The sequence below is a fragment of the Hyaena hyaena genome, unplaced genomic scaffold, assembly GCF_003009895.1.
Source record: "Hyaena hyaena isolate Hyena2069 unplaced genomic scaffold, ASM300989v1 scaffold_152, whole genome shotgun sequence".
NCBI classification, from domain to species: domain Eukaryota; kingdom Metazoa; phylum Chordata; class Mammalia; order Carnivora; family Hyaenidae; genus Hyaena; species Hyaena hyaena.
In genome coordinates this window covers 756,104-773,602 of record NW_024080784.1, presented here as the reverse complement: position 1 = coordinate 773,602, position 17,499 = coordinate 756,104, and the positions used below count along the sequence as shown (strand labels likewise).

Here is a 17,499-nt window from a genome sequence, read left to right as displayed (position 1 = left end):
CCGTTCCGCCCCTGCTCATGCTCCTCTTGCTCTCTCTCTCTCTCTCTCTGGAATAAATAAACATTAAAAAATTTAAAGAACACAGGCTTTGGAGCCAGACAGCCTCTTGTTAGCATGGTGAACTCAGGCAAGTTATTTTACTACAATTTCTACATGTTACAGATGTAAAATGAGCATAAGAATAGCACAGTTAGAACACTGCTTGTTACTTTTAGTTTCATTAAGAGATTTCTGAATAAACAGCTGTCCAAGAAAGTAAAGAGAAAAGTACTATGAAAAGGAGGACCTCTAAGATACAATAAGAAAATTTCAAAGAGATCTAGGATGTCAAATTCTGCCAGTAGAACTGTAAGGTCTGAAAAACGCCTGTCTTTAAGCACTTAGTGGCCTCACCAAGAGCAATCTCTATGGAGTGAAATGAGCCAGACAGTGAAGTGTTTAAGAGTGAATAAGGGTCTTACCTTGCTGTTGTTTGAAAAGGTCAGGTATGATTTCCTTGTGTCTAGAAACAATGTTAACATTGATGTTAAGGATCTGCCTCACATTCCTGGTTAATTTTCAGTCCTTTGATTCTTATCGTTTAAGATCAATATGAAAGTCATTGGATGACACTTAGGTTTATTAAAGACAGAGCTAGAATGGTAATTATATGATGTCTCATCTCAAATAAAATACAAATTTCAAATATATCATTTTAAGGTATAAACATTTTTTTCTAGTGTGGTTTGTTTTGAGATCAAATAATAAAGCAATGTATTAAAAAAAAAGAGTGAATAAGGGTCACAATGGCACGTCCTTCCCTCCTCTCACTACGCCCATCTCTCTCAGTAGATGCTTCCTTAAGGACAGTGAGTTTTGGATCCTATTCCACTTTGTCCAATCAGTTCCAGCCACCAACGGGATAATAGGTCGCACCAGGTTACCTTTAACTCCTCCACATTTGCGCCTCGCACGCCGCACGATCACTGATAACATAGGAACGTCTACAGTCTCCCTATTTGGTATTATTAGGGGCCTACGGCTCACCGCCAAGCCCAGCTCCATTTCTTCCATAACCGCTTCGAAGAGTGTCATTTCCATCTTGGCCGCAAGGTGGAGTCCACCGACTTCGGGACATCAGGTCACGACCCCGGAAGCACATCCTCTAACCAGTCCCCAGCGGAGATGGCGGCAGCGGCGTGTCGAGGGGTGCTGTTGCCCGCGGTGCGGCGGCGGCTTTGGGGTTTCACGGAGAGGCTTCTGGTTGGAGGCACTGCCAGGAGGGTGAGCTTCTTTTCACTTGTCTGGGTGCCGCTCGAGACCAGGCCTTTGCCGCCCGACCCCGCGCGGCGGAACCTGAGTCATGGGCGCCCGGCCCAGCGGCGGAGTCGGCGCCCCGCACCCCCACGACTGGCGGGACACCCCGCGGCAGGGGATGCTGAATGCCCGCTGGGGATGAGCTGGCCTTGGTCACCCGTCGCGCGTGACTTGCCAGTGAAGGGTGGGAGGACACTGGTTGCTGGCCCTTTACCCCACAGATGCCCAGGAGTCCTAAAGAGTGCGTGTTGGTTACTAAAAAGCACAGTGGTTGCAAATTGGGAGAAATTAAAAAGTGAGACGAGAGTTCTCTTTTTGTCTACGGCTGAGTTTCATCCTCAGCTGTGCTTCCTGCACGCCCCCGAGTAGCTGAAGCAAAGTTTTGTCTGTGTGTATATATTTTCCTCCTGAGAACCCCTAGCTTTCTTCAAGGTTACGTGTGAGGGACTTTAACGTGTGTCAAAAGGAAAAGAAAAAGTGCGCACAGGCGAATGGTCTCTGGGCAACAAATCAGTCAGCCAGAGTAGATCTTGAGCGCCTGCCCTTCTATCTTCTCCTTTTTCTGTCTTTTCCAAAACTTTTTTTTTTTTTAAACAGTGAACACCTAGATCTCATTCTTTTATAGTGTATAGATATTTTTATGCCTTTTTCTCTCCCTTAACTGGTGCCCCTGTCCTTTGTTCCCTCTATAATGAATGTTAAGGTTTTCTAGAAGTGGTACTGAAGTAAAAGCAGTTTCTCTCTGGTTAATGATAATAACTGCGTATTTTCTCCTTACGGGGAGGGCGTGTTTGCAGGCTTGTTGCTGGCTTTAGGAGAATGGTTAAGGAAGGTTCCTAAGCCAAGCAAAGGGGTGGATCCCAGTGGAACAAAAGTTACAGAGGAGAGTATAGAGCCTCTGGGATAGATTTCATTTTCTTACCAATGTTTAATATCAGCATAGTGATGTGTTTTGCTTCCTCTCCCCCACTCCTTCACCCCAACCAGTCATTATATTTTGGAGGGAACAGATGGAGAAATACACAGGCTGCTACACAGGTTATTCTGAATGTTCCCGAAACACGAGTAACACGTTTGGACAACGGACTCCGAGTGGCATCTGAAGACTCTGGGCTTTCAACATGCACAGTAAGTGATTCCAGCAGCCACTATTGAAGTGTTAGGTACTTAGGAGAGAGCAGATATTTATTTTAATCTAAGCTTTTTAGTTGTTTGGTGGTTGAAAAACAGGGGCAGTTGTTTGGCCTTGACAGGTGACTCATTTGTGAATCTTCCGGTGCTACTTTCATACTGGATGCGTATGTGCTTTGTTTAAGGGTCTACATCTGGTTCTTGTAGCCAATTGTGTTATTTATTGTTAGTGTTGATAATAATGAAAGAAGTACATTCTCTAGGCTACTCTGTGCCAGCTGTTTTTGTGTATGTTGTCTTATGTGATCTTTATTTTTTTTTTTAACTTTTTCTTTAAGATTTTATTTTTAATTAATTTCTGCATCCAATATGGGGCTTGAACTTAAAACCTGAGACCAAGAGTCAGATGCTCCACTGACTGAGCCAGCCAGGTGCCCTCTATTTGATTTTTAAAATAGTTATTTGTATGAGGCATCAACACCCATTTTACAATTAAGGGACAAGCTGAGAGAAGTTAAATGGCTTTGTTAAGTCACACAGCTAATAACATGACAGAGCCACGATTTGAACCTAGATTTTTCTGGCAGTCTCTGATGTTCTGTGTATTGTAGTTGTTAATTGGCTGTAGGAACAAGTTGGGCTAAAAATCTGGGTCCTCCAGGAAACTGGTAAGTAGGGATTTTAGCACCCAGCAGTAGTCTAATGATCAAAATTTTTAAATCTCCTGGTTCCTAGGGAGTGTGTTATCAGTCCTCTCAAGGCAAAAAAACTTTAGTGCTAAGAATGGAAAGCATTTGTCAAAAAAAAAAAAAAAAAGGTGGGGGGGGGGAGGAGACTGCTCCCTTCCTACCTTTATCTCCCTAGAAGAAAGAAAGTGGTATTTTATTTAATTTTTCCCTGATTGTATTCAGGTTGGGCTCTGGATTGATGCTGGAAGTCGGTATGAAAATGAGAAGAATAATGGCACAGCTCACTTTTTGGAGCATATGGCTTTCAAGGTAAGTTGTAAGACTTTATAAAAATGCATTTCTTTAAGTCGTATTAAGCACAAAGTCTCATTGTAAGGCAAGGAGAGCTACTTCAGTAGTATAGTGTAATTTATTTAATCTTTTCCTTTTCGCAGGATAATTACCTGTAATACCAAAAGTTCTGTAGAGTTGAAACAAGGATTTTCTCTTGGGATGTAAGGGTCATCTGAAAGCATACACCACTAATGCACTTTAGGAATCAGATTTGGTCCTTGCATGAAACTGACATGCCTTATGTCCTCATATTCATTGCCTGAAGCCTTTAGAATAGATGAGAGATAAAGGAAAGATCATAATTTTCTTTTCTTTTTCTGTTTTGTTTCAGGGCACCAAAAAGAGATCCCAGTTAGATCTAGAACTTGAGATTGAAAACATGGGTGCTCATCTCAATGCCTATACCTCCAGAGAGCAGACTGTATATTATGCCAAAGCATTCTCTAAAGATTTGCCAAGAGGTATTGTTATTATGTATCCTGCAGATAGATACTTTTCACAAGAGTTCAAAAATAACCTAGTACTGGTTTTATTATGTCTGTTGTGAAAGAGTAATCCCCAGAAATGTGAAAAAATGAATCAAACTCTGTGTGTGTGTGTGTGTGGGGGGGGGGGGTACCTATTTTTCATCCAGATATGACAAGTGATATCAAATAGTTGTAGGCTGCAAAACTCGTGCCAACCTGGCTTAATTGAGTGTCTGACTCTTGATTTTGGCTCAGGTTGTGATCCCAGGGTCATGGGATTAAATCCCATGTCAGGCTCCACATGGAGTATGGAGCCCGTTTAGGAGTCAGTCTCTCTCTCCCTCTCTCTCTCCTTCTGTTTCTCCCCGTCTCTCATACTCTTTCTCACTTTCCCTCTGTCCATTCTTCTTGTGCTTTTTCTCACTCTCCAAAAAAAGAAAGTTTTTCTCCAGAGCCATTCCTGTGTAGGGAAATATTTTTAATTGTATGCTTTTTACTGCCTACTCTCCTCCCTCTTATCACTGTGGATTACTGGGCTTTTTAAATTTCTTTTGTAATTTTTATTCATTATTTTAAATGTTTGTTTTTGGAGGAGAGAGAGAGCAGAAAGAGCGTGAGCAGGGGAGGAGCAGAGAGACAGAGGGACACAGAATCTGAAGCAGGCTCCAGGCTCTGAACTCTCAGCACAGAGCTGACGCAGGGTTCGAACTCACCAGCCTTGAGATCGTGACCTGGGATAAAGTCAGATGCTTAACCAACTCAGCCACCCAGGTGCCCCTACTGGGCTTTTTTTTTTTTTTTTAAAAACAAAACTTACTTATTTCTTTATTGCATTTGTCCATTTTAATTCCTCATCTTGGAGTATTCTTCTTATTTTCCTTTCTATTAATTTTTTAAAAATTCAACTTTGAGTAAAAATTCCCTAAGAAAACAGTTCACACATTTCTCCTGATTGCATCTGGCACCCAACTGATCTGTTCTCTGTGTCTGAACTTGTTCTGTTTTGTTTGGATTCCACATGCAAGAGATCTGTCTTTTTGTCTAAGGTATTTGTCTTTTTCTCTCTGACTTCTCTTTGCATGATGCCATCCATGTTGTAGCACATGAAAGATTTCATTCTTTGTTTGGTGGCTGAATAATAGTCTATTGTAGAATATTCCATTCCACAGTTTCTTTATCCATTCTTCCACTGAAGGACACAGAGGTTGTTTCCGTATCTTGGCTATTATGTATAATATGCTGCAGTGAACATGAGGGTGCATATCTTTTTGAATTAGTGTTTTTATTTGCTTAGGATAAATATCTAGAAGTGGCATTGCTGGATCTTATACTATCTTTTATTTTTAGTTTTAAGGAGCCTCCATACTTTTACAAAGTAATTGCACCAATTTACATTCCCACTAACAGTACACAGAGGTTTCCCTTTCTCCATATCCTTGTCAGTACTTGTTATTTGGTGTCTTTTTTGTTAACAGTGATTCTGACAAGTGTCAGGTGTTGTCTTACTGTGGTTTTGTTTGGCATTTCCCTGATGATGAATGATGTTGAGCATCTTTTCTTGTGCTTTTTGACCATCTGTCATCTTTGGGAAAATGTTTATTGATACCTTCCCATTTTGCTTTAAGTTTTTTTAAGTTTGTTTATTTTGAGAGACAGAATGTGTGCGCGTGAGCAGGGGAGGGGAAGAGAGAGAGAATCCCAAGCTTGGGGCTCGAACTCACGAACCATGAGATCATGACCTGAGCCGAAATCAAGGGTTGGACATTTAACCAACTGAGCCACCCAGGTGCCTCTTGATTAAATATCAGTATAGGTGTATTACAATTTCTTTTTTAAAGTTTATTTATTTATTTTGAGAGAGAGAGAGCGAGCAAGCATTCAAGCATGACTAGGGGAGGGGCAGAGAGGGAGGGGGAGAGAGAGAATCCCAAGCAGTCTCTGCACCAACATTGAGGAGCCCAACTCGGGGGTTCAAACTCACAAACCAGGAAATCATAACCTGGGCCAAAACCAAGAATCGGATGCTTCACGAACTGAGCCACCCAGGTGTCCCAGTGCATTACAAATTAAATACGTGTATTGTGATACTAATACACATAGTGTATATTTTTTAATTTTTTAAAAATGTTAATTTTTGAGGGAGAATGAGTGGGGGAGGGGCAGAGAGGGAGACACAGAATCTGAAGCAGGCTCCAGGCTCTGAGCTGTCAGCACAGAGCCTGGTGCAGGGCTCAAACTCCCGAACCATGAGGTCATGACCTGGGCTGACGTCGGATGCTTAACTGACTGTGCCACCCAGGCGCCCCTTAATTCACATAATATTAAATATACTTTAAAAAGAAAGACTGATTAAAACATAAACTCCAGGAAATGTGAACTTCCACTGTAGCAAATACAGTCTAGACTGTATTACAGGATTACAATCCCATATTATAGGAGAGTCTTCACTCAGGATTCCTTCTCTCTGTCTTTGGCTTTTTCGTCACCATGGCTTCTGGTTCTTATCTGGACAGAGGTTTTTATTTAGTTTTATATTTTTTCCCTTTGGTCATGATCTCTGCTCCAGCTTGCTTTGGTCTAGCATTCTGTTTCATCATGTTGGGCAATCTACAGGTAATTTGGAGGTCATTGATATTTGAACATAATTGCTTCTGAGACAAGGCCCCTTAAAGTGAACCTAAAACAAGGAGCAAAAGTTTTCAGTAGAGTAAAAAAAATGAAACTGAAGATTATTCATGTTTTATATTTGTTAAAATTTAGATTGTGATTGCAACTATGTACTAGTTCTCTCTCTCTTTTTTTTTTTTTAAAGTTTATTTACTTTTGAGAGAGAGTGAACAGAGGAGGGGTGGAGGCGGAGGGGGGGGGTGGGGAGAAGCCCAAGCAGGCTCCGCACCATAACACCAAACGAGACATGTGGCTCAAACCCACAAACTTTGAGATCATGACCTGAGTGAAACCAAAAGTTGGACACTTGACCAGCTGAGCCACTGAGGTGCCCCTGTATGAATTCTTTCCTTTTTTTTTTTTTTAATTTATTTTTTTAATGTTTGTTTATTTTTGAGAGAGAGAGCCGGAGCAGGAGAGGGACATAGAGAAAGGGAGACACAGAATCTGAAGAGGCTCCAGCCTCTGAGCTGTCAGCACCGAGCCCAACATGAGGCTTGAACTCGTGAACTGCAAGATCGTGACCTGAGCCAAAGTCTGACGCTTAACCCACTGAGCCACCCAGGTGCCCCGTCCCTGTATGAATTCTTAAAGAATAGATTAGGTTTTTCCTTTTTGGAGAAGTATGTAATTTTATAGCATAATATGATATCCTTGTGTTCCCTTTTGGCTTTTTGCACATTAGGGTCATTCTTACATAAATGAGGCCTTAATCAGTTTTTCCCAAGGGTCACTTTTAATCCTTTGATAGTAATATGTATCTCTTTTGGGTTACCTGTCTTCATATGTGAACTCCATTTTTGTTAGATCATCATTTATCAGTGACTTTGTAAATGGTGAGTCTCTAGCCAACATGGATCAGATAGTTGGGAATAGACAAGGGATTAAGTGGGGAAAGATATTTGAGAGGATGCTAATTCTGTAAGTGGCCCATTGGGGGCATATTTTAGATTGTGGTATGTACTGGCTTGTTTGTATAGCAGCGTCACTACTGTGGGAACTGGGGTAGTAAATATTTGGGTGCTGTGGATCCTCTGTACCTACCTAGATGTTCTTATACAGAGAATTTTCTATTTTTTTAATTTTCATACAGAACAATACAGATGTCATGTTTGAAGTGGTAGAGTCATTATAAGTGTTGGGAATTTTCTCTAAGTTCTTCTTTACCATAGGGATTTAATTTTACATTTTTAATTTAATGTCCTTTTAGGCATATGGAATATACAATAAAATTTGTTTCTTCCTAGTTTAATCATTTGGTCAAAATTGAATGACGGTCAGTATCATGGTTTCTGATGCTTGTTTAATAGATTTTAATACTGAAAATTAAGGCTTCATGTTTCTTCTTTCATTTTTAATTAGCTGTAGAAATTCTTGCTGATATCATACAAAACAGTACATTGGGAGAAGCAGAGATTGAACGTGAACGTGGAGTAATCCTTAGGGAGATGCAGGAAGTTGAAACCAATTTACAGGAAGTTGTTTTTGATTATCTACATGCCACAGCTTACCAAAATACTGCACTTGGACGGACAATTTTGGGACCACCTGAAAATATCAAGTAGGTATAATTCTCGAGATTTTTTTTAGAGAAAAATGTATGAGTTTTGAAAATTAACAGAAACATTTTAAAATGTAATGTTTCCTCCCTGATAATCTGAATGAAATTGTTAGCCCCATCTAACTCCCAGGTGTCTGGGCTCATGGGTAGTACTGAAGTGACCAGTGACGGTATCGGTTCTCTCTTTGTTCTTGATATAAAAAAGTTGAAATTCTTAACTTTGTTGATACTTGTTGTCTATATGCTATTTCTGATTGCATGTAACTTAGAGTATCTTTAAGATCCAATTTGATTTCAGGTATAGTATATGAAGATGTGTGCTAAGTTTCCTTTTATACTGCTTTTCCTACTCCATTTACAGATCTATAAATCGTAAGGACTTGGTGGATTACATAACCACACATTATAAGGGGCCAAGAATAGTACTTGCCGCAGCTGGAGGTTAGTCGATTTAAATTTCTGTAACTGAGTGATGAATCAGTAAATTCTACTCCTGACACTAGTACTACACTATGTATGTTAACTAACTTGAATCTAAATAAAAACAAATTTCTGTATCTGTTTTAAACACAGTCACTGAGTGATGCACTTACTAGTTTAATCCTGTTGGGAGATGTCCTGGGATTTGTTATGTAGAGAGCAAATTATTTTGTACGCTATTTAAACAGAATGTGGAACTCTGGAAATAGACTTTCAGTCTTCAGTAGAAGAGAAGGTTAAAAAATCTATTGAAAAATTGGAAAACGTAGAGACAGAAGTGTACACACGTAACTTGCAAGGAAGGGGCTCATGAACGAAGTCGCAGATAATGACATTTGGAAGACAGTGTACTAGAGTATGGGCATCTCTTGAGATTTTAAATTATTTCTTGAGCACCAGCTTCATCCTCAATCAGGTGTAAAATAGGTTACATCGTTCATTCTTTGGTTCATTCAGTAGCTCTACTAATTACTGAGAAGGGGGAGTGTGGAGGGAGCTATGAGAGTGTTTAAAGGGAATCCAAACATGCCAGTGGCTTCAGGACAAGGCTTCTTGGGGATGTTTGAAGCCAGTGAATAAAAGAAAATTCACATTAGATTCTGCTGGATTTTGTGGCAGCCTGAATGTAGGCAAACAGTACATTTTATTGGTTTCCAGTTTTGTTTTCGCTTTGTCTTTTTAGGGCAAAACAAAGATAGATGGAGTTTTCTTTTGTGTAAATTTAATTTTTCTGTGTTTAGAAATGACAACAAATTAAAATTCTAGTTGCCCTACTTAGACTTCTGAGCCAATTGCTTGGGAATAATGGAGAAAATGAAAATGAGGGTTAAAGATCTCTAACAGTTTATTCAGTAGGCTCTCAAGCTGAACTGTATTACCTTTGTATAGCAGGCAGCACACTCTGACATTCTCTTGAGTAACAGTATTTCTAAAATGGCTGGTGCTGACTGGAGGTCCACCTTTGAAACTGCCTTGGAAACAGGGAGACTTAGGTGAGGCCTCAACGACGACACTGGGAGGTCTCTGCCATGGTCGGTGGCACATGGACACAATGGTTTTTGTTGTTGTAATTCATAGGTTCATTTTGACCTTGCTAAAATAGAGTTAATGACCTGTCCTGTATTAGCATTTTGTCTTTTTATTTTTGTCTTATTTTTTAAAAATCTTTACTGTTTTATTTATTTCTGAGAGAGAACCTGAGCAGAGAAGGGTGAGAGAGAAAGGGAGACACAGAATCTGAAACAGGCTCCAGGCTCTGAGCTATCTGTCAGCACAGAGCCCAATGAGGGGTTCGAACCCACGAACCGCGAGATCATGATCTTCACCAAAGTTGGATGCTCAACCAACTGAGCCACCCAGATGCCCCGCATTTTGTCTTTTTAGTACATAAGTGAGGATGAGCTTTATAAACAGTGGCATCTTAAAATCAATGAAGAAGATCAAACCTAGTTTCGTTAAAAAGTTTACTGGCTCCTCTGCCTTTTGGATGAGGATGAGGAGAGGTGTGGGAGCAGAAGCTGACTACCTGGAATGTCTGGTCAGTAGGGCAGTAGGTGAAGTTAATAAAGCAGTGGAAGCTGGTGTTGTCAGGTGCTGAGAACTGTGTGCGTGTTCATGGTTTTTCACACTCTGCTTGTCATTCTTGGGCCACCCCCTATTTCATTACTGTCTGGATTGACATCCAAGGTGGCCCTCCTAGGTGGTGCTTCTGAAAACCTATGATCACACACTGTCTTGTTTTATACCTCAGATTTGTTTGGAAAATAACGGGTGTAAGTGTTGCTTCTACGTTCTAAAGGGATGTAAGGAATGTTTCATATAAATAATTCATGACAGTATTTTTAAAAGCACTTGCACATGCCTAAGTTTGTTTTCTAACTTTATCCTTGTATTTATGTAATTTCTTTTTGAGCGAGGGAGGGTTCCAAGTGAGCAAGGCGCAGAGAGAAAAGAGGGAAAGAGAGAATCCCATGATGGGCAGAAAGAGAGAAGGAAGCAGGGTTCACCCGAGGTGGGGCTCATGTTCACCTGAAGCAGGGCTCAAACTCATGAACTGTGAGATTATGACCTGAGCTGAAGTCAGATGCTTAACTGACTGAGCCACCCAGGCACCCCTAGAATCTAAGTAATCCTTAAATTTTGGATGGTCAGCAGTGAATGTTTGGATAGCTCTGGATTTATTCAGAAATTTAGATGAAATTCTTTTGGATTTTCATTGCTGTATTCTGATAGCAGAGCTCAGAGAACAAAGCATATTTAATGTATCTAGCCTTCTCTAAATGAGATACAGCTCCTATTTATTTATATTCCTACCTACTTTAAAAAAATTATTGAAGAGGGACTTTTTGCCAATTTGCATTCTAGGACTCTTAGTAAATGTAACATGGTTTTGTATAGAATATGGTATTTTCCAGTTGTCTTCTTATCCTTAGCTGTGAACTTGTTGCTATGTTAATTGCTCTACAGTCTGAGAAAGCTGTGCAAGCCCCGCGCCTTGTGACTGCAGGGCAGGTGTGCTGTGTGAGCTCACTCTGAAGTGGCTTTCAGTGAGTGCATGTAGTTTGTGTGTAACTTGGATCACATGGTACCACCTTGAACTTACTGTAAAGTTTGGCAGTTATCGGTCTGCTGTAGATTTTACTGCTACTAGACCTATGAAATATTTTCCTTCAATTTAGGAGTTTCCCATGATGAACTGCTTGAGTTAGCCAAGTTTCATTTTGGTGACTCTTTGTCCACACACAAAGTAGAAACACCAGCTCTGCCTCCCTGCAAATTCACAGGAAGTGAGGTAGGGCAAGCCTCCTTAGCTAGTATTTAGCTCTTTGGGTTTCTTGGGTTGTATTTATGAATGAGTGTACAAAACGTGATTCTTTTTAACAGAGTAAAATGGAAGAAACCAGAGGCTTAAATTGAAACATAGAAAAAGGGAAAAGGATGGATTCATTTGTTTATATTCCATATTATTTAACCACTTACTTTCCTAATAAGGAAAAAAGGTTTCGAGGGGAAAGTGATAGTATGGTCTTTTGGTGCTTTTCTTTCACACTATGCCCATTTATATGTTGTGAGCTATAAAAGAGTTTCTATTTTTAAAACGCCCCAAATTGTGACTTTGACATCAGGTTTATTCTTAAGTTCTGCTCACATTACCTTTCTGGGAGTAGCTGTTAAAGAGTCAGAATTTGGAGAGAATCTGCTACTTGTCACCTGTAGCCATAAGCCTCTCAGAGGCCTAGTTTGCCACATTACGGACGGTGCTTGAAGGAGTATATCAAAAGTGGTCTGAAGTTGGCAGATGCATAGAACTGTAGCATTGGTGGGACAAAAATAAGCCTCGTGTCCCTATTAGAAAATAGATAGTTGTGTCACTGTTAGAAATTAGAATATTCCCGATTTCTGCCAGTGGAATAATGCAATCATTTTTGACCAGGTAACCATCTGGTGGCTATGTCTGTAGTTTAAGTGTTTGAGAGCAGATGTGCACGGGTGGGGGCAGGGGCAGAGAGGAGAGTGAAAATACAGGATCTGATCCCACAGACGGTGAGATCATCACCTGAGCCAAAATCAAGAGGTAGATGCTCAGCTGACTAAGCCACTCAAGTGCCCCTATAGTATTTCAACTGCAGATCTTTTGGTGAAGTTTTCTTTCCAGAACTCAAGAAATTTTTCCAGATTAGACTGTTCAGTGTAATGAGGCATCATGTGTTTCTTGTTACACAGTGGCAGTCTTTTTTTTCCAAATTTATTCTGAGAGAGAGGAGAGGGTGTAATAAGTAGGGGAGGGGCAGAGAGGAGGTGGGAGAGAATCCAAAGCAGGCTCTGCACTGTCAGCACAGAGCCTGACGTGGGGCTCAATCTCCCAAACTGTGAGATCATGACCTGAGCTGAAACCAAGTCTCAGACGCTTAACCAACTGAGCCACCCACGTGCCCCTACACAGGGGCGATCTTAACTAGAGTTGTGCTTTGTTTAACTAGATTCGAGTAAGGGATGACAAGATGCCTTTGGCACATCTTGCAATAGCTGTTGAGGCTGTCGGTTGGGCACATCCAGATACAATATGTCTCATGGTTGCAAACACGCTGATTGGCAACTGGGATCGCTCTTTTGGAGGAGGAATGGTAAGTGATTTTAAGAATAATTTTCCATAATAAATGACAAGGGGGAACTCCATCTTGTGAATTGACTTTTAAAATACAAACTGATCTGGTCTGCATCCTGGGCTGGGAAAGATTTTTGTACGTGCCTTTAAGTTTGTAAGTTGATAATTAGCAAAATTTGAATAAGGATAGAATTCACTAATACCATTATCAGTGTTAATATTCTAGTTTTAATAATTGTTTTAATGTTAGTCTCCTTCCGTTTTAGAAGTGTACACAAAAAAGCATCACATCTCTCAAAACAGTTGAAAAAATATGCTAAAGAGGATAAAGCAAACATGGTAATAAAATAACGGTTGTTAGGGAATTTGGATAAAGGAATGAATTCCTCAAACTATTTTTGTACCTTTTCTGTCTGAAAGTACTTCAAAACACAAAGTATGTTTGTACTCAAGGATTTCAACAAAATACACTTCATGTAAACGTTTTAGGCTTCACATGCAATAGAATATCAAATCTTTAAGCATACAGAGACAAGAGCCCTGCAGATTGGTTTGGTCACAGCAGTGAATTAATTTAGAAGTGGTGCAGCTACTATGTTAATTACAAGGATTCATTGCTTTTACATTGTGAATTTCTCTGGGGTTACACCAGGCCGGTGAGAGAGGTGTGGCTCTTGATCTCATTGAATTTTAACTTCATATTTAGATGCCACTAGATAAAACTGAGACACTCCGCATCTCAGGGCATTCACTATTTGCCACAGAACTCGTATTACTTTCTGGTAATTTGGGCACGTATACCTATACTTCTCTCGGACAATTTTTCTCCTTACAGAATCTATCTAGTAAGCTGGCCCAGCTCACCTGCCACGGCAACCTCTGTCATAGCTTCCAGTCTTTCAACACGTCCTACACAGATACAGGCTTATGGGGCATTTATATGGTCTGTGAACCAGCCACCATTGCAGACATGCTACATGTTGTTCAGAAAGAATGGTAAGAAAATCTTGTTTAGGATTCACATATATATATATTTTTTAAGTTTACTTATTTTGAGAGAGCGAGCGAGCAGGGGAGGGCAGAAAGGGAAAGAATCCCAAGTAGGCTCTGCACCAGTGTCAGCATGGAGCCCAACACAGGGCTCTATCTCGCAAGCTGTGAGATGAGGACCTGTGTTGAAATCAAGAGTCAGACACTTGACCAACCAGGGCTCTCAGGTGTCCCTAGAATTCATCTTTTTACACTGTTGGTGATTAGTTTTGATGATCTTAGCATTTACTCAAGAGAAGACTAGCTGGTTGCCAGGTTTTTTTAATCACGGATATTTCTTCTAAATCTCATGTGAAGTTGACTTAGAGAAAATTCTTCATGTTTAAGCAGCAGATTACTTCAGAAAGTTCCTAAAAGTTTGCAAGTTACCTGGTTTGGAATGGTGGGGTTAGGCAAATGAATCTGAAGTTGCCATTGCTAACAGAAAAATGTATTGTTTTACTCAAAGCCAGTGTCTTGAAACAGGCAGAAAGGCCCATGCATGCTTCATGGAAAACTGTCACTTGGCTCTGGTTCCTCTCCTTCACCATTCTTAAATGGCTTTAATGTCTCTAAAGCTCCTCAGATGGGGTGTAATTGTTAACTAGCAGGTATAAGTCAGCTGGATTTTTTGTGAAAACCTAGTGGCCCAGTGACCTGTGTCTTGTAGCAGATCAGATCCTGGTACGAGGTACGAGGTAGAGGTAATCTCTAAATGATTACGGCATTTCTCAAAACGTGGTCAGCTTACATTCATGTTGTATTGAACCTCTGTCTGCAATCATACTATTCTTGGGGAAAAAAAATTAATGCCAGGAAAAGAATCAGTATTATTTTAGCTTTTGTGTAGCTATTGGGATTATTAATAGCCTTTCACTAAGTTGAAATCATAACTACAGTTATGTTGTGGTGTAATATGCAGAATATAGCATCCTGTGTTTAAGTCACTAACTCAAAAAGTCATCTCAAGCTACTTGACATTTTGATTTTTCCAAATGGTATTAGGGTGCGACTCTGCACAGGTGTAACCGAAAACGAAGTCGCACGAGCCAAGAATCTTCTGAAAACAAACATGTTGTTGCAACTTGATGGTAAGAATAAAGACCTAAGTTCTATTTTCATATGGTTGATCTACAGTCCAGCACTTAAGTTTTTCCTCCTTTCTAAACAGGTTCCACTCCAATCTGTGAAGATATTGGCAGGCAAATGCTGTGCTATAACAGAAGAATTCCCATCCCTGAGCTTGAAGCAAGAATTGATGTAAGTAGTGTTTAGCTACCGTGGGGCTTGTACAAAAGTACCTTGTTACAAAAGCTGAAAGTATGTGTCCTACGTCCCTGCTTTAGTTCTAAAGTTCCAGGTGTAGAATGCGTCTTTACTATGAAAAGTGCCAAATGCTAGTATTTTCTCTATTTCAGGCTGTAACTGCGAAGACAATCCAAGAAGTGTGCACCAAATATATTTATGATAAGAGTCCAGCTCTTGCTGCTGTTGGTAAGCCTAGCTCTTTTCTCTCAAGTACAGAGCACCTAAGTACTTGTCTTTTATTTGGTTTTAACTGTCGTCTTTTAATCCTTAGGTCCCATTGAGCAGCTGCCAGAGTTTAACCAGATTTGCAGTAACATGCGCTGGCTTCATGATTAAAAAGCTCCTAATCAACATATTTTGAACCAATATATTTATAAAGCTAACAGATTTACAAGTTTTAAGCTACCAGTCCTTTGAGAAAAAAATAAAAATGTATATACTTGGAAATTTGAAAAAAATACTGCGTCAGACTTCGAAAGGCTAAGACCACCGCAACAGACGGAATGGTAGATAGCACACTTGGAAATTCTCAAAGTAAGAATGAAAATTTGTACAATATTTTCAGTTTTTATTATAAAAATGCACACACAACAAAGATTGTCAGAAGTCATTTCTTGGCTCTGCTTGCATTCAGCACTTGCTCTTGAGCAGCTTTCTTTGCTTTTACCATCTCAACGAGTTCCTAAGAAGGGAGAAAGGTGTTAAACTCAGTAATTGTCAGAATTTACATACTTTTCTAGTGTTTAGTTTGGTAGAAGTATGTAAAACATTCAAATTGGGTAGATCTGTATATTATGATCCCACCGAAAAGGCTGATTTTACTAACTGCCAGAGTTGGAAAGCTTTCTTTGTAATAGTGGCCCTCACGACTATTTTGGTGTTGACGTAAATAAGCACACAGATAAAATTATGTGTGTGTAATGATAATGGAATCTATAAACTCTAAATATCTATTACCTTATATCGCTTCATGCAGTCCTTTTTTGTCCTGCCAGGCACTGCTTCTGCTATTTTCTCCCATCTTTCAGGTGTATTAACTGGGTACGTTTTCAAAGCCTGCTCCAAAAGCTTCTGTTCTTCTGTCGTCCAAGGGGTAAAATCTGTGCATGGACCTGTTTAAGAAAAATTTTTATTTGAAAAATCTCATCCTGATAGAAAATTCTGTTACAACACCTTCCCAGATGAATCTTTTGGTGCACAGGTATCTTGGTAAGTGGCCATTCAGATCTGTGGTAATTTTGAACAGACTTTTAAAGATGACACACACAAAAGCCTCTTAAGTGTTAAATGAGAGAAAAAACCTTGAAGATCTAGCTCACATCCCCAAAAATCATTCAATAGGCTTTTTTTTTTTTTAAAGTAAATCAGAAATATGTGTTATAATGCTGGTCTCTTACAACCTAACATTCTTCTTACCAAACTGGTTCAAAAACACAAGTATAAGTTACAAATCATAAGCCGCCTGACAGTTAAACTTTTAGGCAGATGAAACCCTGAAAAACATTCCCAGTTTACACTGGAGGAAAAAGCCTAGGAAAATTAAGCCAAATGCCCTAAGTTTCAGTGTTCCAGAGGCAAGTTGACCTCAGATTCTGTGTTCCAGTGTGGCATTTTCAACATATTTCTTGCAAAACCAACGCTAATAAGAACCTTTACTAAACCAACGTCTTTATGCTTGACAAGATCTCTCATACATGCATCAGAAAGAAATACATAGGTCTACCTAGGATTGTAAGTATCATATCTTCCCTTTCTGTAGGAAAATGTTAAATAGTTAAGAAGCTGGATTAAATCTGCTTTCAAATTCCAGGAAGCCCTTAGTGGAATTTACTTTCATTGGTCTGAAGCCCATGTTTAACACCATTGATTTATCTCTTAGAAAAAAGATGGAGGAAATAAAAGGAGAATAAACCCCTTTAGAAGTGCCTTCCAAGTGTTTTATATCTTAAAAGACGCTAATTAATGTCCAGCCAAGGAAAAAAGAAAATCACCTCTGATTTTTTAACAGTTTGATAAGCCTCTTCTAATGTTTTCAAACTGAAATTTTGGGATAATATGCCAGATTAAGAATATAGTAAAAGTGGGACTGTTAGAGGACAGGGGTAGGTTATCACAGTGAGTTATTAGTTGATCCCAAAACATGCATTTGGAACTGTGTTCTGGAAATCAAGCCAAAGATTAGTGGCTCACAAATGCATGAAGTGAAATAGAACGTTTTTGTCAGCCACTCCCAGTAAGAAAACAAGTCACATCCCAAAGTTTTACAAATAATACCCACTTATGGAAGAAGGGTAATGCTCTCTGATATTTCTGTTCATGACCCACATGGGGGGGTCACGATTTGGAGTCTGAAACATACTTGTCTAGGGTAATCAAATTGGGTAAAAACACCTAAGGCAATATCCGCACCCTAACAGGTTTTAACATTTTGAA

General features: G+C 39.7%; 2 protein-coding genes across 4 annotated transcripts in view; one reads left to right on the top strand and one right to left on the bottom strand.

Annotated features, from left to right (window-relative positions):
* The first annotated feature begins 1,128 nt into the window (after positions 1-1,128).
* Positions 1,129-16,027, top strand: PMPCB (peptidase, mitochondrial processing subunit beta). The gene is made up of 13 exons (XM_039239116.1): positions 1,129-1,263; positions 2,284-2,424; positions 3,339-3,425; positions 3,781-3,910; positions 7,946-8,144; positions 8,506-8,585; positions 11,303-11,415; positions 12,605-12,748; positions 13,565-13,725; positions 14,764-14,849; positions 14,930-15,018; positions 15,177-15,252; positions 15,338-16,027. The coding sequence occupies exons 1-13, from the start codon at positions 1,165-1,167 to the stop codon at positions 15,400-15,402; spliced, it is 1,470 nt and encodes a 489-aa protein (XP_039095047.1). The 5' UTR covers positions 1,129-1,164; the 3' UTR covers positions 15,403-16,027.
* DNAJC2 (DnaJ heat shock protein family (Hsp40) member C2) overlaps positions 15,614-17,499 on the bottom strand; it is a 36,759-nt gene continuing 34,873 nt past the window's right edge. For all 3 annotated transcript variants that reach the window (XM_039239113.1, XM_039239115.1, XM_039239114.1), the window contains 2 exons: positions 16,024-16,178; positions 15,614-15,748 (listed from right to left, as the gene is read on the bottom strand). In XM_039239113.1, coding sequence (XP_039095044.1) covers positions 15,674-15,748; positions 16,024-16,178 — 230 coding nt within the window. In that variant the 3' untranslated portion in view covers positions 15,614-15,673. The remainder of the gene's footprint in view (positions 15,749-16,023; positions 16,179-17,499) is intronic.